General features: G+C 33.1%; 2 protein-coding genes across 2 annotated transcripts; both read left to right on the forward strand.

The window, feature by feature from the left end:
* Positions 1–3,650: 3,650 nt before the first annotated feature.
* LOC145610057 (uncharacterized) lies at positions 3,651–7,708 on the forward strand. The gene is made up of 7 exons (XM_081665304.1): positions 3,651–3,787; positions 4,563–4,942; positions 5,429–5,656; positions 5,746–6,100; positions 6,188–6,312; positions 6,406–6,541; positions 7,301–7,708. The coding sequence occupies exons 2-7, from the start codon at positions 4,599–4,601 to the stop codon at positions 7,538–7,540; spliced, it is 1,428 nt and encodes a 475-aa protein (XP_081521430.1). The 5' UTR covers positions 3,651–3,787; positions 4,563–4,598; the 3' UTR covers positions 7,541–7,708.
* Positions 7,709–20,223: 12,515 nt separating this feature from the next.
* On the forward strand, positions 20,224–22,277 carry LOC145612141 (protein GRAVITROPIC IN THE LIGHT 1-like). Its single transcript, XM_081667513.1, has one exon. It carries the CDS (start codon positions 20,449–20,451, stop codon positions 21,835–21,837), a length of 1,389 nt encoding a protein of 462 aa, XP_081523639.1. The 5' UTR covers positions 20,224–20,448; the 3' UTR covers positions 21,838–22,277.
* The last annotated feature ends 5,471 nt before the right edge of the window (positions 22,278–27,748 follow it).

Consider the following 27,748-nt stretch of genomic DNA (forward strand, 5'->3'; position numbering starts at 1 on the left):
TAATGGTTTCTTCAATTTGAGAACCAATGGAGTAATTTATTGATATGAACGATCTTTCAATGTAGGTTAGTTGATCAAACAAAATACACATTTATTCTATTGTTGTATTGTTGAAATAATTAGCTTAGGTTAATTTTAATCCAAATTTAGTATGATTTTAAAAAGTATGAATAAGCTAAGGTTCCAATTTTTCAAAATAGGCCCCTTACTAGTCACTACGAGTATCATGAGACAACCCTCCTCACGATTGTAAGACAACTCTGAATGTATCAATTACAAAAATAGAAAAGTGAAATTGTTACAAAGTGGAGTTTTTACTAGAATCAATATGAAAGTCTAAAGAAACTATGCACTGGTATCTGATATCCAACATTTAACAATTCAATTTGTTGTCAAGTTTGCTTCATGATAGGAAAGGAAATGAGTGGATTGTTGATTATCAATTTGAGTTGGTTATAAGTCTTAGGCATATTCGTGTTAAAAAATAATGATGATAGATGATGGATTAATTAGTTGCTCAAGAATGGAGAGACTAGAGGGTACATTATTCATCCTTATACTTGCTATTGTTTAAACTTTATCTAGTTTAACTATTGCACTATTCACATCCTATATCTTAAAGTTCTTTTGTGATTTATAACTAAGAAAACACATAGTCGAATCTTGTTAAAATTGTCTTTGTTAATACTACACTAATTTCTAATCTAAATAATTTTTACTTGTTAGAAAGTATGTTAGCAAACGTAATAAACTATAAAGTAATAATTAAGTTAAATTTGTTTGGGAAATTCTCAATGGTATTCATCAGTTTTATTTTTTTCTCAATGGTAAACACTAAATATCAAATTATCTTTGGTAATATATAATATGTAAAATTATTTTGGTGGTAACATTAGTTAAGCAATTTAAGGAAATATTAACCATGGTTAATGTATTAAAAAGGGAGGGAAAAGGAAAATGCCTAAAATACCCCTATTGAAAAACCCACCAGTAGGGCTGTTCAATTTCGGATCGGAGAAATTGCGATCCAAATCCGATCCGAAATTTTCGGATATCTGAATTTTCGGATCGGATATCCGGGTTTTCGGATCGGATAGTCGGATTTTTGGATCGGATAGTCGGGTTTTCGGATCGGGTAGTTAAAATTTTCGGAAAAAATCCGATCCGTATCCAATCCGAAAATCCGAATTTTTTTCAGATATCCGATCCGAAATATCCGAAACCTTAAAAACCGGATCGGATATCCGAAATTTCGAATCGGATCATCGGATTTCCGGATCGGATATTTCGGATCGGATATTTTTGAACACCCCTACCCACCACCCACTTCTTCCCTCGCCACCCCGACTCCCTACCGCCGCCAACCGCGCACCATCTAGATCCACTCTTAGATTTCACTAGCTTACGCTGTCAATTGTCTCTCGCCAATTTTACTGACTTACAATCCCTATTATCTGAACACCCACCGTCATCATCATCATCATTTTCACCATTGGAGCAAATTCCATTAGCCTGCACCGGAGGGTCTGAGCATGGGTGGTGGTTGGTTGGCTGTAGTGGTTGGGGTAAAGTGTGGTGGGTAGGTTTTTTTTATAATATTTCTTTTAAATAATTTAATTGTTAAAAAGTTAAAGAAAAATTTGATTTTCAAGGATATATTTGTCATTTCATTTTTAGTTAACTATGGTAAGCTTATAATTGTAGATTATCTCATTAGCGTTCCCACTGAAATAGTAACACAAATAATTGATTACCAAAGTTAATTTGATTTTTTGATGTTTATGGTTTACTATTGAGAAAAATAAAAAACTTTAGACCAACATTGAGAATTTCCTAATTTATTTCTTAGATGAAAAAAACATGCATATGACAAAAAATCTAGTTAATCAAAATTACTAATTCAGGCGCATGACACAATGTTGTCACTCTCTAACAATAATCCACTTCTTACCGTCCATTTAAAAAAAAAACAAAAAAAAAAAAAAACAAAGGCATAAGTTCTTCAGATCTTATGTGTCAAAATGTAATTGGATGAATCACGTGGCATAGCATCACTTTCACCACTAACATTTCCACAACTCTCTCCCAAGTCCCAAATATCATAGACCCCGCTCAAATACTTTTTTATTTTTATTTTTATATCCATAATACTACGTAATTTGTACTCGTATTTTTTTATTTTTTTAGAATTAGCATCCAATATTGACTTCTTCCACCCTCTTACTTTTTATTCATGTGTGACTAAAATTGAAAAAAAGACAAATATATTTTTAAAAACCACAAATTTAATTAGATTGGTATGAAATACATACTCCATATATAAAAATTTCCACATAAATCACTTAAAATGTATAGAGATAATCATATTACCTTTTATAAATAAATATTTCTTAAAAATCATTAGGCCTTGTTTTCTTACGTTGAAGTTCAATTCAGTTCAGTTCAGCTCAACTCTTAATTTCCGAACAGACCCTTAGTGTATAGCCAAACACTTCGAGAATGAGGGAAAAATGATAAGAAATCTCCACTTTTAAAGTGCTTCTAATGGGGATTGAACCCTCAACTTCAAGGGTGGAAGGTGCAATCTTTCTCATTGGATCAAGCTTTTATTAACGACAATTAATTAATAAAAAAATAAAAATACAAGTACTCCGAACATTATACGTATATTTTTAAGGAAATACAGCTAAAAAATCTAATATATATATAAATAAAGTAGGCATTTTTGGAGAGCATTGGGAGCGCCACATAGGAAAAGTTATATTTTCGACCAATTAAAAATTAGATTTCTATTTTATTTTAGAATTAAAAAAATCGCTCGCCACCTAAACAAAAGCGACGAATGAGATTTAAGAAATTTTCCACTTAGGTAAAAACGACGAATAGTAATTTATTAGGATTTTAATTATTTATAAACACTAAATTTTATCATTTTTGTTTGTTACAAAACTAAAAATTATCTTTAGATATTAGGATTTATATTATTTAAAAACTAAAAATTATATTTAAAACTAAAAATTATATTATATCTGATGATATGATATTTTCATACAAAATTTTAAAACTTAAAATGCAAGAAAAAAATTAAGAGATCACCAAAAAAAATATTTATATACAAAATGTATACAAAAATTCGTGCATTGCACGCCACATAAGCAAAAGTAATATTTCGACCAATGAAAAATTAGATTTATATATTAATTTAGAATTTAAATTTTCATTCGCCATTTAAAAAAAATTAATAAATGAAATTTGAGAATTGAAAACAAAAAATAGTAATTTAAGATTTAAATAATGAAAAAAAACAAAAATTATCTTTTATATTATCTTTTACATTAGGATTTATATTATTTTAACAAATAATTAGAAATTAAAAAATATATTTTGATTTAATGATTTTATCTAACTATCCGATGAATGAGATAATATTTATTTCAATTTATAAATTCAAGTTCTATATACGTGAAATTTGAATAAAAATAATTTAAAACTTAACAAAATATTTTATCTTAAATTAATGTTAAAATAATAGAATAGAAAATAAAAACAAAGAATATTAAGAAATTACAAAAAAAAAAAAAAAATACAAAAATGAAATATTTAAAAACCATGCATCGCACGGGTTTACATCTAGTAAATATAATTTGTATTACTCCGTATTTTATAGTTTGAAGTGAAGTAGAAATCGAAAATTTCTGTATATTTACTCCTACTCCCCCTCCTCATTTCCTTCCTTCCATAGTCTCCGCGTCACTTTCTCTCTCCTCCTTCGACCGTCTGTAGATCTGTGAGTTTCTCTCTCTAACTTCGACCCAACTTCCATCGTACTTTCTATCTGATTATGGTGAAATTTATTTGTTTAATGGAGATTTGTTTAAGCTTCCTTATTTTCAGATCTGCTGCTATTTCATTTTTGTTTGTTTTGCATGTATCAGATTTGTTGTTGCTACTACTTTTGCATGTATTATTTCTTCATTATTTTGGTTTAAAGATCACAATTTTGTCTAAAATGTTGAGTTTTGTTGCGTAATTAGGATTCTTTCGAGCTCGATGATTCCGATGTATGAATGATTTGTAATTATTTTGGGATTTTCCCGATTTGGAGCTGTTGATTTGTGCGATTTGGGGGTTTTTTTGGATGTAGATCGATTTTTCGATTGCGGTACTTGAGATTTGTTGGATGATTTGGTTTTTATTTTCTGAATTTTATGATATAAATAGTAATAATTGTTGTTGCGTATAAGTTTTGATTAGATTGAGATTGAAATGGGTTTTGGCAGGTTGATTGTGATTTGTTGGATTAAATTTTTACTTAGTTGTGATAACGTATGAAAGTTATAATTAATAAGAATGATTGCATGTAACGTTAGATTAATTAGAATGGTGATTTTGGCTTGATTATGAAACTTTTGTGGCAGATTCTTAAGAATTGCGATTTATTGGATCAATTTCATATTTTTCTAGAATTAATAGTTGTTGTAAACTAGTAATTGTTGCTTAATCAATTTAGATTAGATACAAAGGTGAATTTGGTAGCTAATATATTGAATTGGTTTTGACAGGTTGTAAGAATTGTGGTTAATTAAGTAGTTTTCAGAATGGGGGGAGGATTCAGAGTATTGCATTTGGTGCGGCCGTTTCTGTCGTTCCTTCCTGAGGTGCAAACGGCAGATAGGAAGGTGCCCTTTAGAGAAAAGGTTATCTACACTGTTATCTCGTTGTTTATTTTTCTGGTGTGCAGTCAGCTTCCGCTTTATGGAATTCACTCCACTACCGGAGCTGATCCGTTCTATTGGATGCGTGTCATCCTTGCTTCCAACCGTGGAACCGTCATGGAGCTTGGTATCACCCCCATTGTCACATCTGGGTTGGTGATGCAACTCTTGGCTGGGTCTAAGATTATTGAAGTTGACAACAATGTCCGAGAGGACCGTGCACTTTTGTAAGTATCAAGCATAATGTGCTTTTGTGTCCTTTGTTGAATGCTCTGGTTTGTATTTAAGGAATCTACTTGTAGGCATTAATCACTGATTTGTTTATAAAATGGGAACCTGTGTACTGTGTTATACTGAACTTGGAGGGTGTCACTGTGTGTGTGTTTCACTGTGTGTGTGTGACTTGTATGATCAAGACTACTCAGCAAGATATGTTGTTTATTTTCCAAATGTAATTGCATGAACTTTATTTATCTTGATCACAGAAGTTATGTAGTTATGTGGTCTTTTTTTTTGGGTATATAGTATACTTACAGCAGGAATGTAATGTTTTTGTTGTATTAGTATATTACAATAAGCTTTAGCTGCGTGATATTTTAGATGGGATGAGTTATTGAATTGTCTATTTAAGTTGTAAGTTATGCTTCATTTTTTCTTTGGAGTTGTATTTTATATTAATTTCTAATTTTTATAATGTTTCTATCCAATCTTAGGAATGGTGCACAAAAGTTGTTGGGTATTCTGATTGCTGTTGGTGAGGCTGTAGCATATGTTCTGTCTGGGATGTATGGAAGTGTTGGACAGCTTGGTGTTGGCAACGCAATCCTTATCATTCTTCAACTATGCTTTGCTGGAATTATTGTGATTTGTCTTGATGAACTTCTTCAGAAGGGATATGGTCTAGGCTCTGGAATTTCACTTTTCATTGCTACCAACATCTGGTGAGCTTCAATATTTATTGGTTTATGGTATGCTATCCCATGATGGTGTAGGGTATCTTGGCTAAAACATTGTGTTTCTTGGTTTGTAGTGAGAACATCATCTGGAAAGCATTCAGCCCAACCACCATCAATGCTGGCCGTGGAGCTGAGTTTGAGGGTGCTGTCATTGCTTTGTTCCACCTCTTAATTACCAGAACTGACAAAGTTAGGGCCCTTCGAGAGGCATTTTATAGGCAGAACCTTCCCAATGTAACAAACTTGCTTGCAACTGTACTGGTCTTCCTTATTGTCATATACTTCCAAGGATTCCGAGTTGTTTTGCCTGTGCGGTCAAAGAACGCACGTGGCCAACAGGGCTCATATCCCATCAAGTTGTTTTACACCTCCAACATGCCCATCATTCTTCAATCTGCTCTTGTGTCCAACCTTTACTTCATCTCACAGGTACTGGAGTTGGCAATTGATTATGTTCTTACTGGTCACTTTATGTTTTTTTTTTTTAGGATTTTAAATGTTTGTGGTTTTGTGCAGTTGCTCTACAGGAAATACAGCGGAAACTTCTTTGTGAATTTGTTGGGCAAGTGGAAGGAGTCTGAATATGGTAGTCAGTCAATCCCAGTTGGTGGACTTGCTTACTATGTCACTGCCCCAGCCAGGTGTGTATCGCTCCCAGTTTAGTTTCATTAGTTTCTTGTCCACCAGTAGTTTTATTAAAAGTTTCTCATTGTTCACATGTGTTGAAATTGCAGCTTGGCAGACATGGCAGCACATCCTTTCCATGCTCTGTTCTATATTATTTTCATGCTTTCTGCTTGTGCTCTATTCTCAAAGACATGGATTGAGGTTTCTGGATCGTCTGCTAGAGATGTGGCTAAGCAGCTCAAGGTAACATATAGAGTAACCTGTGTAATTTATTTCTTGATTCGCTATTCATTTTTAGTGTCCATTATCTATAGCAGTATTCCTCTTTTATGATTGGGGGGGAGGGGGTGTGGTGGTGGTATTTTTAATGCAAGAGTGTAATCATTTAAAAAAAAAAAAAACAGCCTTTCCAACTTTTGAAAATCACTTATTTTAGTGTGTGGACATGGACATACTGTAAAGATAAGTATCATATCGGAGCAGGGACAAAGCTACACAACTTTCTACCAAACATATGCTTCCTCCCTGTTTGAAAGATAGTTTTGCCTACTACATAAGTCATAAGTGGATAGGTCCAAATTTAATATAAGTTATAGGTCAGCTAATTATTTATGTTAAACTTGCCTGGTATTGTTGAAGTTGTATGATTTAGGAGATATAGAGCAGTGTTTCTATATGTTTTGCCAATATCTTTTTTTAATTTTTCAGTGGATTTGGGAAATGTCAATGGCTTTGTAAATTCTATTGTCTTGTTCTGGTGATTTGTTAAAGTTGCGTGCCTGCCATTCTGGAGGGAAATGAGGGATTATTAATTTATTATAGTCTCAAGTAGTTTAGGATACTTCAATTTTGTTATCAGCTTTCTGTCAAGCTGATAATGGAGAGTTGGATTCTTTAAAGCAGTTTGGTTGGTTGCTAGATGATCTCATATTTTGTGATGATAATATTTATTCTGGTATTTACAACAATGTCATTATTAATACGAGCTTTGTGACTTTGTAGGAACAAGGTATGGTTATGCCTGGACACCGTGATTCAAACTTGCAGAAGGAACTCAACCGTTACATTCCCACTGCTGCCGCCTTTGGAGGAATCTGCATTGGTGCATTGACAGTTTTGGCAGATTTCATGGGTGCCATTGGATCAGGAACTGGAATTTTGTTGGCAGTGACCATCATTTACCAGTACTTTGAGACATTCGAGAAGGAAAGAGCAAGCGAACTTGGATTCCTTGGGCTCTGAGCACCTAGTCACAATTTTGGCGAATTTGAGGGAATGGAATTAGGTGATCCAATGTTAGAAAAATCCCAACAGTAGTCTTTCTCTTCCCCAGGATTCTCTACGGGTAGTACATTTGTTTTTTCTCTTGTCAACATAACTTACATTTAATAGAATACAGTTTAATGCTAATTCAAATGTTTTCAATCAGGGATGAAATTTTACTTGCTAGGCCATTTGTTATTACAACTAGTCAAGCTATAGAATCAGTAGTTGATTAAATTGATTTTGCAGTTATTTGCTACTGATGGGAATTCATTGTAGTGATTGTACATTTGTACTGTAACATAGTTAATAAGTCCTGAGTCTGTTATGCATTAGTGGTTCTAAACTTCAAACTAGAAGAATTTTCAATGACTAGATTTGGTTATTGAATGGGTTAGGTCAATGCAGATTGATAACGGAAAGGGCTATAAGAGGATCAGGTCTCTCATTCAACTAATACGGGTTATAAGGGTTAGATCGGGTACGCAGATGAAGTTTGGATTGACCCATGAAGGGTTGGGGTATTTGGGTCAGATAATGACAGGTCATTTTATTTAAACAAACTAAATCAAGTCGAGTCAAGCTTAATTATATTTGAGTCAAAGGTGGGTCTGGGTTAGTCAGTTACAAATCAAATTTGGGTTAAGTGGTTGAGTTGTATCGAGTTCAGGTGAGCTCAAATTTGGATTTAGTTGGGTTTGTTTGGGTCAAAATGGATTTAATAGACTTGGTTAGATCTCAGTTCAAATCAATTCAAATTTTATAAAATCTCAGTTCAAATCAATCATGTAATCGTATGTGAACATTTTATAAGAGAAGAAATTAGAAGCTGAACTGATCTTATTAGAACTGAACTGAACTGAAAATAATCATATGTGAACAGGCCTTTAGTCTCCACTATAATCACAAGGTCAATAACTAACTAACTAATAAGTTTTGGGTCAGGTGTAGCAGGGTTGCGGGTAGTTGTGAATCGGGTAAATATATGTCGGGTAAAATGAGGTATTTCTCGTGTATATAAATGGTTTCGGGTATATTTCATTTCGGTCTAAATCGAATATAGATCTTGAATTATCGGGTTTTATTGTTTCGGATAAACAATAAGTCGATATAAAGTTAGGTTTGGATCGTAATTTTTTGGGTAAAATCAATTTCGAGTTAACTTTGGGTTGATTCCATATCGGATTTGGATGAATTTTTTTTTAGGTCCAACCAGTTTGAAAACAGTTCGGTTTCAAGTAAACCTTTCGAGTAGGGTAAGTGTTTGACATCCCTAACTGTGACCATCCACTTGGCTTTAGTGTAAATCAAGCTTTCCTAAATTATATCTGTAGGCTTTGAGTTGTGATATTGACTTTGCTGTTTGTTTCAACTTCAATTGTATTATAGTTGCTACATACAAGGAAAGTTGTTCCTATTTCTTTCTGTTACTCTTGTAATAATTATGTCAAGCATGCATTTGCATATATGTTGACAATGGTGCTGCTACCGAACTATTACATGGAAAATTTGAAAAGATGATTCAAATTTTAATAAAAGAATTCTTTTTTCAGCTCATACATATTATTGATGAAATGAGAATCACATTATTTTGTACATGCGCTTACTTTTTTTTTTTTTTCTTTGGCTTAGATTCCATAATTTGTGCCAGCCCAATTAAGGTTCATCGATTGACAGATGCATATATATATGCATAATGAGAATATCTTCAGCTTTACTCTTAAGCATCTCTCCAGATCAGAGAAGAGTGAGTTCCAATACTCTGTAATACTGCCATTTAATTAAGTCTGCATTCTTTTTTTGGTTTCACAAATCAATATGACAATACTTGTCACTTCCAACCCAAATCTGTTTGCTTGGCATATTGGTTAGAGTTGAGTAGGTGAACCAACTTAAGGTGGTGGGCTAAGGTTTGGTCTAATTCACTAAATACCAACTTTCAGCAGGTTGAGGTTTAATATTTTGTCTTTGGTTTAATAGCTTGTCTAGTTCTTTTGTTTGAGTCAGTAATGTTGCACCAAAGCTTTTTAATGCATAAGCATGTAGCGAGTGTGAGATTAATAAAAGATGGGCTATAAGAGGGGGTAGTACTAGGGTGCATTTCACCAAACTGGACAAGTTTCACACTGCTTACGATGTTTCACTGAAGTAACTCAACTCAAAACCTGATCATCAGATATAAAATCTGAATAATTGTAGATGTCTGAACAAGCACACAAATATAAAGGAAGTGGTCACTCGTCAAGGAGCAGCAGACTGTGGGCCTGTTCTGATCATTGAAATTAAGTTCAGTTCAGATCAGTTCAGCTCCTAATTTCCTTCTCTTATAAAATATTCATTACAATTCAGCTCAGTTCAGTTCAGTTCAGCTGAGTTCAGTCAATGAGAACAAGCCCTCAGTGCTGACTCCAATCAGCAAGAAGAGATTCTAGTATTGTACAAAGTACTTGGTAAAAAGAAGGGTGACTGCAAATTTACATGGTTGCGAGGACCCTATGTTCAATTTTGTGAAAGATTTCATCACATGTCAAACTTTTTCTATTTCAAACAAAGTAATTTGTTGATTATGACACACACACCCTTGATTAAACCTTATATTCAATATAAATTTGTTGAATTTTTGTGGGATATGTATGAAACTATGTTGCTCACATGTTACAGAATGTTAGAATATTCTCTACTTTTAAGAGAAGCATTGTTATAAAGGGCTCTCATATGCTTGTATTGATGATTATGTAATGTTGAACTCAATTATTTATCACTAAACATAGACGATTATGTAATGTTAAACTCGATTAGCTATAACTAAACACAACTCACTGAGTTTGTAAGTTATTTAGCCTTTTTGTTCTTGCCCTTAGTTTTCATGTTTGAGGTAGCTAGTTGGTCTTGACACTTGTGTTATCGTGTACATTGTTCATTTTGTGAGATGGTAAATTGGGTATTAGTCCTCTTGTTCTCACTAGATTAACTATGCCTTCTTCCCTCCAAAAATCAGTATTGTCTCTTCTACATTCAATCTATAATATATTGTTTCTTTATCTATGATCGAGTACAATCATATGTGCTCGACAATGGCAATAAAATGACGTATTAGTCCTAAGTTTTGCTCCATCAATGAATCGATAAGCAGTTTGTCCTTGGTTTGCTAGCCATAGCCACCATGATCATTACTGAAGCTGAGCTTCATCGTCTTTTTACGCTCATTGGTACCATGCTTCTCATACTTGTTCACGCTGTTCTGCAAGCTACTGAAGGGTATTCTGTCATTAAAGATAAAGTAGCAGGGGAAAATGACTATATCGCAGAGACTGTGTAACTGCAAGTAGAAGTAGCATTCCAAATATGCACAACTTGTGTAATCATGTAACATTTAATGGCAATAATTCTATGAATAAACATTAATCCTCTTACTTCCAAATCCTAGGTAATAATCATACCAATCTAATGACCCCAACTGGACAGTTTGTGAGCTATTAGAGTCGGTTTGGTTATATTTGTTAATATTGTATTTATGTTAAGTTTATCTTGTTAGGAGTTTTAGGCAAGTTATGTATTGTGTATATATATGTGAGTATTATCAATACAAAGGTTAAGCCGTTTTCTCCACAATATTCTTGAGTTTAACATGAGCATCCATTAGCCATTATACACCTGCGTGGGGCGTACGGCCTTGTTTAGTAACTAGGGTTGTTCAAAACTATCCGAGAATCCGAAAATCCGATCCGTATTTGATCCGATTTTTTGGATATCCGATCCGAAAAATCATTTCGGATCGGATATCCGATCCGAAAAAACGGATATCGGATACGGATTCAAATACTGATTTTCAAATTTTCGGATATCCGATATCCGAAAAATATCCGAATATTATCGGATATTTCTTTCAGATATCCGAACTGATATCTGAAATTGTAAGCCTGATATGTATATGACAATACATTAGTACATATAAAATTTTCAAAAATATTTTTATAATAATATTATAAAATAATTTTTAATGCCCAACAAACCTAGTGAGTTCTCAGTTCTCACCTACTTCCGCCTCTTTCTCATCTCTCTAAAAGGAACCCTATATTCCAAACTCCGCCGTTCAGTCGCCAATTTGTTGGTTTGTTCTCCGTTGCTCAACAAATCACCATTCAACTCTCCTCTGGTAATTAAAAGATTATAAGGATTCATCTGTTGGGAATTTTGATTTTTAATATGTGTATGTGTCTCCTCTATTGTTGGGTTTGCTCACCAACTTGTTGGTCTTATCGCCAAACTAACAAAGAAGGCTGCTACTGTTATAGTTTTTTGTATTTGTGGTAATTAAATAGACTTTATTAGTTTATTATGTATGCCAATTAAATAGTCTTCTAAAAGACTACTATGCTTAACGATACAAAAAGCAAAACATTTAATGAGATTTATACAATTTTCATTAATATCGGATAATGGATATCCGAAACATCCGATCCGAATGATTTCGGATATCGGATATCGGATATCCGAAATTTTCGGATCGGATTCGGATATCAAAATCTAATATCCGAAGGTTCGGATATCCGATCCGAAATGTGATTTCGGATCGGATATCCGATCCGTGAACAGGCCTATTAGTAACTCTAGATACCCCAAATAAATCTCACATACAACTCATTTGCTCAAAATTCTCATTTGATCCTCTCAAGAATACAGAGCCCTGGTTTCTTTTGGAATGACTATTATTATACAAAAATCAATCCTTAAAAGCAAGAGAAACACAGTGAAAGTGGGTCATTTCTTTGGTTGAGGCTGAGAAAGGTACTTGGTCACAACATATATATAGCAGTCTGGGGTAGTGATGTTCGTGTAATAATTCTGGATGGTATCCGTGATTTCGAACCCAAATTTCTTGTACAAATTAATAGCTTCCTCATTATTATTGGTCTCAACATGCAAATAGATCTCAGAGATGTTCTGCTTGGAGCACAATTCAAGTACTACGTATATGATATGGTGTAAAAAATATAGTGGAGGAGTATTAAATGGGCTAAGATTATGGCCTTGCATCACCATGTCTATTAACGGTATTGTCCTAAAAATCTTTTTTATGTTAACCCAAACTCAAACCCTTTATTTATTGGGTCCGTTTATACTCTCATGGACCTTTGTGGATAAATTTATAATTACAAGTAAAGATAATCTTATCACATTCAAATTGTTACATTAAGGCCCCGTTTAGTTTAATATAAAACATTTTCAATGGAAAATTAGTTTTTATGGAAAACATATTTTGAAGGCAAAGCACACAAATTAGTTTTCCTTTGTTTGTTTGCATACAAGAAAAGTTCAAGAAAAATAAAAAAAATAGGAGTGTAAATGTAAGGATGAATGAGAAGGAAGTGAAAATAGAGGTATGGAGGAGAGAAGAAAATGCGGCTTCCCTTGTTTTGTGAAAGAAAATGTGTTCCATCATTAAGGATGGAATTTTCAACCGTTGGAAAAATTGTTTTCCACCCCTTAACAAACCAAACAAAGGAAAATGGGGGAAAAAAATGGAAAAAAAATTTTCCATGAAAACCTTTTACATCAAACCAAACGGGGCCTAAAATTGTTTGGCAATTCCCTTAATATTCATTAACAACAGATATACTAGGCCTGGCCTTGATCAAACCCAAATTGAAAGATAATGAACCAAATATTAACCAAATGAAGCCTGAACTATATATTCCATTACCCACCTCTAATTGCAGTAGTATTCACTTGCAATTCCGGTCTTTAGGATGACCTTTGCTTCGAATAAAATAATATTTGGAATTCTTGATTTTTGAACTGTCAAAATTATATCAGCAGATATTCTTAGGGGAAGAAGAACAAGCAAAGTAGTTGATTTTGCAGTTAATTGTAAGGAATTCTTATAACCAGAGATTTTAACAAAACCTTGAATTCAATTTGCCATAGGGTTGCAGCATGACCTATCACAAAAAATGCAAGACGCGGGCATGGGTAGACACTAGACACAATACATTACAAGGTGGAATTTTACATATCCGGCCGGCCATGGATTTGCTAGGCTTAGGCCTTTTTTTTTTTTTTTTTTTTCTTTTCTTTTTCTTTTTGAGAAACATAACACGGTCCAATAAAACAAAATAGGCTTATTTTAATATACAAAGCGGATAATTTAATTTTCCTTTTTTAAAAAAAAAAGAAAAACTGGTTAATGTGAAATTCGTCAATTTTGTATGAACCCTAGCTATGTAACTAGTAAATCAAAACAAATTATAGTGTCTAAAACATTTTCTTCCCACCTATAAATGAGATTGAATCAAAAAAATAAAAATAAATGAGATTCTACTAGGTCTCTTAAACATTTTCTTTCTTCACAATTAGGTCATGATTTGGGGGATACAATGTTTTTGTTCTTTCTTTTACAATATCCGCCCAAAACCCCACTCCCATACTTTTACGCTTCAATTCATGTGCTCAATCCTAAGAGCGAGGACAATAATTTGAAATGAAAGTACATTTTCGGTAAGTTTCCACTTACCAAAAATGTAAGGTTTCAATGATTCGACTTTGTTGTCGTTATTTTCATAAATTGTATCACTTCGATATTATATAATTTAGTAATTTCATTACAAAGCATTAAATTTTACATTTTACTTAGATGCCATGAGACATCTAATATAAATTTCATAATCATAACGTATAGTAGTGATCGAGTTTCTTTAATCTTTTTATATCATAAAAAATAATCATGATTAGGGTTGTCCGTCACACACAAGAATGAACGTAACGTTACAATACTACAATAGTATACACTTGATCTTTAAATTTTTCTAGAAGTTACTAAAGATTGTTGTGCCCTGAAAAATAAGTATGTGATAGACCAATTCTTGTAGGTCAGATTGGCCATAACGCTCAAAACACTATCTAGTGATTCAACTCATCATAAAAAGTTAATTCTTCATTCATGATCAATCACTACTTTGCATGCAACAACAAAAAGGATAATAATCTTAATTTAAGCTAATTTTATACGTAATAAACCTTTGATTGGGAGTGTAATCATTGTTACGCGTACTAATTATATGAACAACTTATTGGAGAAGAAATGATGCGTGCATGCAATGCTATGTATTACAGGTCAATGCCCTATTGGCGTGCAATTTAAGTGTATAATAATTAAAATAACAATAATACAAATAAATAATCTAAATATATAAATTATATGACCCTGAAAACTATAGCTTTTTGTAGCATTAGCATGCATTTTATTGCGTCTAATTTGAGAAACAAAATCATTGGTTTTAAAGCAGATAAGAATAATACGAGATTATATACTGTTTTTATTATATACATGGATTATTTTTGAATTTCTTCTTGACCTACCTAATTAGAAATTCCTTTTGTCTGATGATGGAATAGACTTGACCTTGGTTGGCTTGGTTGTTGATCTTTCCTAACATAGTAATTATTTAATCTCTAAGGGTTGATGAACTATTATTTTATTCAATTATATTTAGGTAGGTAGTCCCCCTCGCCGTCTTGTTATTTAGTACATTAATTTTTGAGGGTTTGTCCCGCTTATGTGAAAATTAAATTTTCATAGTTGTTTATAACCTATGAGAAATTATTTCCCTTTTGAAAATTATGAGAAATGATCATCATAGGCCTATTTTGTCTACATTAAAAGAATTTAATTTTAAGATCCATGAATTTTCTTGATCAAGCTAGGTATGGGGTTGGATGGGGTGGGGGCTGTGTTTTAAATTCTCAAGTTTTAACAAGAAGTTATATTATTATTTTTTCTTCCAAGTTCTACTTCTTCCATTTCGTCTTTTTAGTGTCCCTAAACAAATACGAACTATCCAAGATTGTACTTGATCTATTTTTTATGAACAGTCTATTTTCCCATTAGACTACAGTCTTACGGAGTAGTATTCACCAAAGAAGCACCATTGATAATTTCATCAACCACACATACTTATCTCTCTTTTTTATACTATGCAATGCTTAATCTAGTAATTAAAGCTTAGGGTATGTTCACATTTATTTACTTAATTTCAGTTCAGTTCAGCTCCAATCAGTTCAGTTCAGCTCCTAATTTTCCTCTCTCATAAAATAATCATTTCGGTTCAGTTCACTTCAGCTCCAATCAGTTCAGTTCAGGTCAGCTACAATCAGTTCAGTTCAGTAAATGTAAACAAGCCCTTAGTTCCACGACTTAAGTTTATGTGATAATTTTTCACTAATATTCATAGCATATCACTCTCACTAGAGGAAGTTTGTGTGGGTCGGGATTCTATCTCTTACCTCCCCCATCCCCAAGAGGCTAGCCTGCTAATAACTTTTGTATTGTGCTTAATTAAATGTTGCCTGCACTGTTGTTTATACATGAAATATACTTTCATTTTGATTATTGTCAATGGATGCTTTAACCATTAATATTTTCAATCATCATTAAGAAAAAAAAAAATTAAAAATTTGATGATCTAAAAATATACACTGAGGGTAGGCAAGTCTAATTCAGATCCCACATAAAACTACATTTGTACTAGTATAAATCATCAAAAAAGAAAAATTAGAGAGTGAGAATAGCAAGTGTAAAACTCAAACAGCTTGTTTCATTAAAAATAATGTTATAATAATGTAAGAACTAGATTTTCTATGTATCTAATTAAACTTGTAATGTCATATCACTTTATTCAAATTATAATCCAACCACTTAGTCAATTTTAAAGGTTAAAGTCGGGTTGATCCTTTTAAATAAATGAGTCAAGCAAGAAGGCTTGACATTGACCCACTTATTACATATCCAATTCATCATCTCGGGTCAACTATTGCCAGCTCTACGCAACCTTTTTATGGGCCATTAAAAATATATACGAACGATGTCCCGATGAGCAACACCTTAATTTTCCTCCCACCAATGTTTCCGCACCACTAGAGGTGGTTATTGGGTAGAGTAGCCCAATGATAATAGGGTCAGGGCCAAGCTTAAAGAGCTTTTAATGGACAGGGCCTTTAATGGACAGAGTCCTTATTGGACAGGGTCAATATAGGACCAAAATGTTTTTCCAATTTAATTGATTAAGAAAATAGATTATGTAAAAATAATTACATAGATAAATTTATATTCATATATAATAAATAATGATTTTGTCCAATATTTTGTTAATTGATATTTTGTAGGCTCGTCCATTATCGGCCCGCTATTGACCCGTGACCCGCATTGGCCCGACCCAATATTGACCCTATAAAATGTGACCCACTTTGGCCTGACCCACAACCGACCCGCCCGATAACCAGGTCTACGCACCACTAAGAAACAAAATAGTGTTGCACGTATTTAACACATTGTAATTATAGCAAAGTGAGGGATTTTTGGAAAGAAGGGCTGAGGGAAGTTCATCGTTCTCATGAAGTCTGTGGCATACAATTATTGAGAAAGATAGCTATAAGTAGAGTGCATGGTGATCTTAGTACATCTCATGATGACTAGACAAGTTGGCCAATTGAGAGCAAACAATTATGCATGGTAATTAAGTATATTTGGTTGAGTGTTAGACAAGAGTTGAGTAATTACACTTCTACAATAATAGAATTATTGCACTTATTATTAATGGGTAAGTTTAGATAGCAGGTTAAGTTAATTGGCTTACAAAAATTTTTACATTCTGGCTATGTGTTGACTCTTTTTTTTTTTGGGACAAGTTCAAAATTTGTGCTCAAATATTTTAAATGCTCCTTTAAAACCGTTTAAAGAATTTAGAATAATAGATTCATTTAAATTTCAAATAAACATACGTAGTAAATATTTTTATGGAATTAGAGCCTGTTCTATTCAGCTTAAGTTCAGTTTAGTCCAATTTCTAATTTCCTCCTCTCATCAGTATTCAGTTCAGTTCATCTCAATTCAATAAATCAGAACATGCCCTTATATTCTTACAAAAATATTTTCTCCATTCGTAAATAATAATCACATAGGCTTAACTTTTGTCATGATTATTCTTTGTTATTGAATTCTCTCCGCACTCTTTCCAATCTCCGCTACATCATTATATTGATGAGGGGTTACACATTGAAATAAAAAACTTGATCTGCCATTGCCTCAAGGGCAATGGCACAACTAATACTTTATCCTATGTAATCTCTACATATTAGGAAATCTGACAACTTTTTTTTACGATTTTCAAAATAGCTTAAGTGGCCGTGAGGAATATAGAGTTTGAAATTAAATGAATGTGTGTAAGGTGTAATACATATCATTACTTGGGAGCAAAAGCAATTATACAACTAGTTGTATAATTGAGTGTTAGACAAGAATAGTCATTGCATATCAGCAAAAGATAGCACTCGATGGATAAGTATTGTTAGAAGAATAAATTATTTAATCAAATTTAGTAAACAAATCCCCCAGTCAAATTGAATTAAAAAAAATTCAAGCTATATATAGGTAGAGATTCAGGATTGATTAGGACTAGGAGTAAAGGGATTTGGTGAAATAAATAGTGAATTAGTGAAGGTTACACTTTAGCCAGTATTACTTACTCCTCTAATAATCCTCTTTAGTCCTACTAAAGCATTTTATCTTGCATTAGACAAATTGATATACTAAGATCATCATATATATTGCTTTTTTAAACTGTTCTTTTGTCTAGACAAATTGATTATATAGTTTGATTATGAAATATGTATAGCCCTTTAATTAATTTACCTTTATAATCTTACGTAAAATATTACTTGTAGATATGTAACTAGTTAAGTATTATGTACTTGTTAAATCCGACTATGTCATTATGTTACATTAACTATCATATAAGGTCTTCCTATCTTAACGAATACATAATACTCTGTATATTGCATGCTATGAACCTTTTACTTTTTAAGGCAAAATGAACTAAGAATTAAACCCCTATGTGTTGAAATATGTAATAACTACCATAATACGAATTATGTTAATACTCCCTCCGTCCTTTTAATAGAGACCTATTTCTCTTTTTTATGTGAGCCATAAATGTTAGAAATAGGCCACGCACTAATTTAGGGACGTAGGGAGTAATAATTATTGTAAAAATACAACCTGTAAAATTATATAGGCAAACCGTAAACCCCATTATGAATTTATCATATACTGTAGTACTGTACTACTTCACTGTTGCAAGTATTTCATATAGTATTCATTATAAAATTTTTGCTAATAATTGATTTATTGTATTCAGCATATACAGCCAACTATGTAACGTTACCCTTAGATTCATTATAAATTTATAATATACCACAATGTAACCCTTCACTAATATATAGGGATAATTCTTCTATCTTAACAACAATAATTTGTAACATTAAATTTGTCTATATCTTGAATTAAATTAATTTATTAGCAAAGAAGGCATGAAATGAATAGTCTAGGAGCAAGATGAATTATGGAATGAGAGTCATCGAAGAAGCTAAATAATAAGTGGCAGCTTCAGATTGATGTTATGTACTTATCTTTGGACTCACTCTCACTTTTTCACATGTTTACTCTGTTATTTCTTATTCTCATTGCACCCCAGCAACTCAACAAACGGCTGCTGCAGTTGCCAATTATTCAATTTTTATTTTAATATTGGATGCTACTCTTAGAAATCATTAGTTCTGATATTATTTGTTTAGAGTTCTGATATTCATAGGCTTATATGTATGGATATTATTTTTACGCTTTATTCTACTTCACCTACTCATCACATCTGCGCTTTCTCGTCAATTATCTTAATTTGTGCATAAATTAAACGAAATATGTACGGTTAAGAAATTATCACAAAAAAGAGTTGCGTCATGGTGTGGAGGTCATTGCCTTAGAAACAAAATATGACCACATATGTGATTTCTAAGTGATGAACACCTCCCCATTAGAAATTAAACAAAAGGAAACACAAAAAACCCACTAACGTACTAACCAACTAGGAAAAAGCGTCTTATCAAATCTGATAACGAGATAGTAGTCTAGATCCAAAATAAAATGCATATATGAAAATGAGTTATTGTAAAAACTAAAAAGTATACAAACTATTTTATTTTATTTTATTTTATTTATTTTATTTTTTTGAATGGGTATACAAACTAATTTGAAACATGAAAAAGAACTTAATCAAAATAATGTACAACAGAGAGTGAGTATACTTTAATCGACATATCAATCAACTAAATGTATATCAATACACTAAAACCCATCTTTATCTATTAACTACCAAACACAACTGTTACTAAACTATACCATAGAGATAGAGTAGTTTTACAATCAAACTTGTAGTATAGTTAAAGCTATAAAAAGACAATAGCCCATGAAACATTAGCATGGTAATTAGGTAAAGAAAAGCTTAGAAGGAAAGTCATTAGATAATCAACAACTTGGTTTGTGTCTCTCCTTTTTCTTTTGGATTAACTTGCATGAACCATGATCCATCATCCAACCTAGAACCTAGTGTACCAGACCAACTGGGTCCTCCTCCCATAATCAAATCCTTCTTCTACTACTTTGTATTCTACTAACATTTTAAAATACCCAAAAAAAAAAAAAAATTAAATTAATTTTAAATTTTTTTAAAAATTGAAAAATAAATTCCAAAAGTCATAAAAGACGACTCATAATTTCACATATATTCTCTTATACATAACCATTCCCCACCTTTCTTTTTGTTTCCCGCCCTTTAAACACAACTTTTTTTTTTGGCACCTTCATTTCCGGCTATAATCTCAAAAACACACCCAAAATAAAGGTAAAAAATCACTCACTTTGATTGTTTTTGCTTCTCTTTACTCTTCACTAAATCTTTGTATTTTTTTTCCATTTTCGTAGCGAAAACTTTGTAAAATTCCTCATGTTTTACACATTTTTCTCCACACAAAGATAAAAATAGCAACCCAAATCATATATGGATTGCATCAAACAACCTTCATCTAATGAATCAACAAGAAGCAAAATTTCGAAAACGTTTTCGAAATGTATACACCCTCAAACCCCATCAAGATTTCCTCCAAACCCAAAACTTAGAACCCTTTCTGAGGAACTTAACATTAGTCTAAAAGACTTTAAATCCGAACCGAAATTAACCCGAATCAAATCCCAGAGATCGAACTCTGGTGATCTTGCACAACAAGAGCAAGCAGCTAGAAATAAAGCTGCTAAAGAAGCTCTTGTTGCGAAACTCTTTGCTAGTTTGTCGTCGCTTAAAGCTGCTTACGCTGAGCTACAAAGTGCTCAGTTTCCTTACAACAATGATGCTATACAATCAGCTGATGAGGCTTTAGTAAGCGAGTTAACAGTATTATCTGAGCTGAAACAGAGGTATTTGAACAAGAAATTAGATCTTCCACCACCCCATGTTACCAACTTATTGGCAGAGATTCAAGAACAACAAAGCAACATCAAAACATACGAGATCACAATGAAGCAATTGGAGTGGAAAATGGAACAAAAAGACTCCGAAATCGCCTCGTTAAGGAAGAAACTAGAAGATACAACAAGAACAAACAAATCATTGGAAAAACGCTTGAATTCAAGTGGGGTTTTATTCCCTCTTCCGAATAACACCCCACTTAACGAATTAAGTCAGTGTCACTTCATTCGAGTTCTTCATTTTGTTTTAAGGTCGTTGAGGCATTTCGTCAAACAGTTGGTGCGCGAAATGGAAGTAAAGAACTGGGACATTGATTTGGCAGCAAAAGCAATCGAACCAAATGCCAAATTCACAAAATCAAAGCATAACATATTTGCATTTGAATCATACGTTTCCCAGGTAATGTTTGACGGGTTTAATCATCATACTTTTTACCTCCCAGATGAGGGGACCAAACAACCCTTAAAACCCCAGATTTTCTTCGAAAATTTCAGAAAACTTCAATCTTTAACACCATCCCAGATTTTTACACAAAACCCAAGATACCCTTTTGCGAAATTTTGCAGAGGGAAGTATCTGAAATTGATGCATCCAAAAATGGAGTGTTCATTTTTCGGAAATTTAGACCAAAGAAAAGTTGTGAGTTCAGGGGCATTTCCGGCAACAGAATTCTTCTCTCTCTTCGCAGAGATGGCGCGAAGAGTGTGGCTGCTTCATTGCTTGGCGTTCAGCTTCGATCCGCCGGCGGTAGCTTTTCAGGTGAGAAAAAACTGTCGTTTTTCAGAGGTTTATATGGAAAGTGTCGCCGGAGAAGATGACGTCATCGCCGGCGATGTGACGGCGGCGTTCACGGTGGTTCCTGGGTTTAAAATTGGTAAAACGGTGGTTCAGAGTGTCGTTTATCTTTCTCCGGCGAAGAGATAAGGTACGCGCGCCGCGTAATTTTTATTTATTTTAGGGTCTTTTTATTATCATGAGTAGGTAAATGTATAAAAAAAAATTATAAAAATGGAAGGAAAAGAAGGGAAGTAAATTGCTAAATTTGGCATAATTAGATGTTTACCAATTTTTGCAAATAAATATGATTAATTATAATGTGGTAGTAGCAAAGCAAGTAGCAATGGTCCAATTTAAATTAGTTTGAATTGGTTGTCATAGTTGTATAATGTTTAAAGTGTACAGTATGGTTAAACATTTTATTCTAGTATTATTAGAAAGAATGTGGTGGTATTACTCCATCCAATTTGTATAATTCTAGTAATAAATTTTAGTCTAAATTTCTCCTAAATTTAGCATTGATTTCAAATTTTTGTCTTTGGAATTTTGCGTAAAGTAAACGAATATAACATTACTGTTACGTAAAATGTAATCCACAATGTTTTACCTGCACTTTATTTGCATCTTATAATACAAATTTTGGCTTAGATAATTTGCCCGCTTATTGCTGAGAGCGTGAGACAACATATCATATCATTAATTGTCCGAACTTTATTTTCAAAAGGAAGGTAAAGTCTTATGCAAAGTGTAATTAAGAAGAGATCCTCTTGATCTCTAAGATCAACCTTAACTTTTCTAGAAGTATCTCTATAGAAAAAGAGGGAAATGTCCTAGGTAGAATTACTTTTAGGGTAGTACCAAATGTGAAAGTACAAAGAGTTAAGTAATAGTGGTAATAAACTACTAATTAATAGGAAGGAAGAAGATTATACTATTAATTAATAAGGATGATTTAACCTTGGGAATGGACCTTTGATGATAGTGTCGCATTTGAAAGGTGCAAGTTTGGTCGTGGCGCGTGGGAGTTATGTAGGGCCATAATATATGAAATCTGTCCAATTAAAAACCATGTTAGTGATGATTATGCAAAAGAAGAAGGTGGACCCACACGAGGGGAAACTTGAAAGCGATGTGATCTGGGTTATGTATGATTTCATGATGAAAGAAAGTGGAATACTCTCTGTTAAATGTACTGTAAATTGTAAGATAATCTTGTGACATTAGTGTTTGGATACATGTACAACGAACGTACTCATGAATAGTGATGGACAGCTTAATAACTTTGTGGTATGGCAAAAAAAGGCCCAAATTTGAATGCCAAATTAAGTTTGGTCTAGTGATAAGTAATGATAAGCATATAGGTACATGTGTTGTCGTGTCAGCGTGTTTCGTGCTCAAACTGATTGTATTTGAAACAAGATAAGAAAAAGTTATGTTGTGTCGTGCTTAGAATGAAGATCATGCACAACCTAACTCACGTTCCATGATGTGTTGGGCCAGCGTGCCCCCTTAGTTATGATGGACTGATACATGGTCATGACCTTTCTGACTAACACGCGAGCCAGCCTACTAGTCCGCGCCTCTTGTGCTTATGGCGAGCTCGTGCCAAGTTAGGCAATATTATTCAATTCATGTCATTCCTAATTGGCCAACGTGCTACCCTAACCTCTTGTAGTATAGATACCGATTGCTTGTAGGATAGATATACACCCTAACATACAATTAATTATTTGATGTCATGGATTCCTTGTTTTAATGAAGATAATATCTAATTATTTTAGCAATCAAATTAATAATTGAACTTCTCCTTTGATATTTAGTTGTTGAGATCTTTGATCCTTCTCATGCTTTATTATACTCCATAAATTGTTCCATACTATGTGTCCCTAGATGGCTCGAATCATGAGATGTTGAGATCCCAAGTTTAGCGCTTCCCAAATTTGAAAATCTTGCATTTGTTATTTGCATGTTTTTGCATGATGTGGGGTTTGTGTCCAATTGATTGTACAATTAGTCAAAACTTGACATCAAAAGTCCTTTTTTTCTTTAAAAAATAAAATTGGATTCATCTACTTACGAGATCATTACTCCTATTCCGGAGGAGTCGTGAGAAAACATGCAGATAATTTATTCGATTAGAAATTAAATCTTTGATACAACCATCCAAATACTATATAAAGTGTACGCAACTAATTTAATTTTTAATTATAATGTTAAAATAATGAATAGTTTAGTTCTCGAGAAAAAGGAATTATAATACTGTTTATTTTTGCTATAGTGACAATAGTGGGTGTTATTCTCTAGTTATAGCAATATAGAAAAATTTTTGTCGTTAACTTACTATAGGTTTAGTGTTATTTAATAGTCTAATGGATATAAGTCGATTCTATAGAGAATGTGAGATCTTGTGACAATATGAAGTGGAGCTAGTGAAACAGTTTTGTTTTGTATGAAAAAAGGAGAGTTAGAATCTGTTCTCTTCAGATTATTTTTAATTCAGTTCAGTTCAGTTCTTAATTTCTTTCCCTCATAAAATATTCAGTTCAATTCAGCTCAGTTCAGTCAATCAGAACATACCTTTAGAATATGTGATGCACATATAGTACAATCAAATTGGTGGAATTGAACAAATTAATCATTGTATTATGGTACGATCTTTTTACCTTATCATAACTTATTTTAATTAGACTTTGTGTTTCACGTTATAGATTTACCTAATTGAACCTGATTAGTCCTTGTTATCTTAAATAATTTTAAACTTATCTTTTTAAGTAAAAAAAAAGACCCACTTTTAAATTTTTGAATAGAATAGAATTGCTCACTTAACATACGCTTTATAATCATTACTACTACGTCGTATAACAAATGTTAAGTGGAGTATAACAACTAACATTCCATCAAACCCCACTATTTTGTTTGTTTTCTGCAAATTATAATTTGCATAAAATTGTACACAATCAAAATGTAAAATTGGCAAGTGTGTGGCTAAAAAACAAAGAAAGAAATGAATGAAGGAATGAATGAATGATGATGATGGTAAATGGCTTAGGTTACATTGATGTCTTTGGTAGTTGCTACAAACCCAAACATGTGTATATGATGATATCAACTGAAATATGCAGGAACGTGCATGAGTCCTCCTGACAAACAAACAAAGAAAAGACAAATTCAAGTGGAAGATAGTCTCATTCATCTGATCACTAACAGTATAATAAATCTTCCACATGCCTTTTATTAATGAATCCGTTGTGCTCATGAATGCATGCATCATAACTATTTACCTGATCTAGTCTTCTAAAAAAAAACACATAAGTTTAGATTTATTTTTAGAAAAGAAAATTACACGAGCATTATTAGGTTCGTTTTCTCTCAATATTCAGACCAAATCTGTCAAAGTTAAGGTAGTAAGAAAATTTACATTGGATAAGTTTATGAAATATAAGATTGAATAAACTTAGTTCAATACAATAAGGTTAAATTAAACGGAATTGATCAAGTAAATAACAAACATTTTGAAATTAAGGTCTACAATCATTTCAAAAATCATGCATGATGATATTTTCGTTTGTACATCCAAAAAGGTTTGTTTTAGATGTATTATATGTAGATACACCATTTTCATTGACATCCAAATGTAACTTAAATCATCATTTTACATTTTAGTGTAACTTCAATTTTCAATATATTAACAAGATTAAAATGAATTATAATATAAATAATAAGGGCTTCTTTTTTTTTTCGCTATCTACTTTAGAATAAGAAATATTTATTTATTTATTTCATCATAGAATAATTAATTAAAGGTTTTTTTGACATTTGCTACCACTAAAAACACCTCTCTTCAGATTCGATATCAATTTTTTTTTTTAAATTTTACTTTGCTACCACCAAAATAAGAGTTTGTTAAAAATCACTACCACTTATCTTCAAGTATTAGTATTTCCGTTACCACCACCCAACCACCGTCCAGCCACCACTCCTTCCCACCCACTGCCTGATCCACCACCATTATTCAACATCAAACCCACCGCAACCACCACCCAACCACCAGCCCTTCCTCACCCATGGACCCACCAGCTACCCAAGCCACCTCCACCGTCGCCTGGGAGCCCCCTGCCCGCGAATCCGGCCACCTAGCCCCTGTGTCGGCGCTGGCGTCGCGACCCTCCCCTAAAAACGCCTTTCCAACCCCGATCCCAACCTCGTTCCCAGCCCCCCCCCCCCTTGAAAACCTGATCCAAGTCCCTTCCCCTCGATACCCGATTCCACGGTTTGGGTTTAGTGGTTTCGGTGGTCTGGGTTCGTGGGTATTGGGTTGTCGGTGGTGGTGGGGCTGGGTTCGTGGGTATAGGGTTGTCGGTGGTGGTGGTCTGGGTTTGGGGTTAGGGTGGTGTCGTGGTGGTGGTGAGAGCTGGGTTCGTGGGTTTTGGGTATAGGGTTATCGGTGGTGGGTGGCAGTTTAGGGGAGGGGGTGGCAATAGGGTGGTTGGGTTTTTCCTTTTTTTTAAAAAAAAATATTTTTTTTTTAATTTTTTTTTTAAATAAACTTAACGGAAATCCGTTAAGTGGTAGTTGTTTTTAACAAAATCTGATTTTGATGGTAGCAAAGTAAAATTTTAAAAAAAATTGGTACCGAATCTGAAGTGATGCGTTTTTAGTGGTAGCAAATGTCAAAAAAATCCTTAATTAAATAGGTTTTAAATATGTGTGTCTGGACCGCATCTGCAACCAAGAGAGACTCCACCTCACAAGACCAAAAGAGATTTAATCCCAAAATCGTATGACAATATAGAGTATTTAACTCTCTTTTTATTTTCTCAATGTACATGTGGTGTTTAGGAAGTATATTGTATACTTCAACAATAGTCAAGTTTCTTAGTACATTACAAATTACATCCAATGATCCAATGGCGTGTTTATAAATTACAATACGTTTATTGAATAGGAATATAGGATAGTCTATGTACAATTGATAAATGTGGTCATTACTATTACATGGGACAAAGGAGCAGACGATAGATTGGATATTTGAAATGTAAATAGAATAAGAGAGCCATTTAAGGTCAAGAGTTAATAATATTGTAGGTCTCGAGGATCCGATAAGATATTTAAAAGGTGTTTTGATTCAAGGTCACTAATTGATTTTCGGCGCCTCAAGCTTGTCAGCTTTCACATTTTCTTCAACTGTTTCAAGTGGACTAAACAATTGGATATTCTTCTTCCATTAACTGCTGCTTCTTCGTAGGAATAATTTTGAAATAAGGCCTACACAGTAGGGTACGGCTACTCTTATCATATTAGCCTAAACTAAACTCTGCATCAATGTTGTGTTTTGGGTGTTACAAAAATGTCAGGACTTGTTCTTTTGAGTTATTTTGCTCTGTCCTGCCCGATTAAGGTCTAGCGCATAGCTCCTATATGCAAACATTGCATATAGGATGGCAATGTAGTAATACAGTTGAAGTTGTAGTGGGAATTTAAAGTATCATTTAATAGGTAAATAGTATCATTAAATGTTGTAATGGTAGCAATATTATGCTAATAGTATAAATAAGTATGTAAATGGTACATCAAAATATTATACTACTATGAGATATAATAGTATTACTAAGACATAAATGGTACAATATACAAGTATAATAGTGTGATAAATGTACCACTGAAACCATAAAAAGTACCATTCTGAATGAGCTTTTCCACTTTTACCCTCCTATATGCAACAAATGCATATAGGGACTATGCGACAAGATGCACTCCGTCCTGCCCTAGTTTGTTTATGTAATAAGTCATATGTATTGGACTATTGACTATTGACTATTGAACTTATCATAGTAACTCGTTTGCACAAGCACACAACTACACGAATGACAACATAACTATATATATAACTACACATTAATGAGGTGGTGGAATTTAAGGTAAAATCAGGCCATGTTAATAACAGGTTAGGTTGAGTTCGAAATGGTTCAGGAAAAATTCAAATTGAATAACAGTCGGGTCAATAACAAGTCGTGTTGATTATGGGTCGGGTTAGTAACATATCGGGTTGAATTTTGGG

The sequence above is a fragment of the Chenopodium album genome, chromosome 24 (assembly GCF_948465745.1).
Source record: "Chenopodium album chromosome 24, dcCheAlbu1.1, whole genome shotgun sequence".
NCBI classification, from domain to species: Eukaryota; Viridiplantae; Streptophyta; class Magnoliopsida; order Caryophyllales; family Amaranthaceae; genus Chenopodium; species Chenopodium album.

Excerpts from the sequence above, each read along its gene's own strand:
- LOC145610057 (XM_081665304.1), top strand. The coding sequence starts at position 4,599 with ATGGGGGGAGGATTCAGAGTATTGCATTTGGTGCGGCCGTTTCTGTCG. Across the intron at positions 6,313-6,405 it reads TATGTCACTGCCCCAGCCAG|CTTGGCAGACATGGCAGCAC; the intron begins GTGTGTATCGCT and ends TTGAAATTGCAG. Across the intron at positions 6,542-7,300 it reads ATGTGGCTAAGCAGCTCAAG|GAACAAGGTATGGTTATGCC; the intron begins GTAACATATAGA and ends GTGACTTTGTAG.
- LOC145612141 (XM_081667513.1), top strand. The coding sequence starts at position 20,449 with ATGGATTGCATCAAACAACCTTCATCTAATGAATCAACAAGAAGCAAA.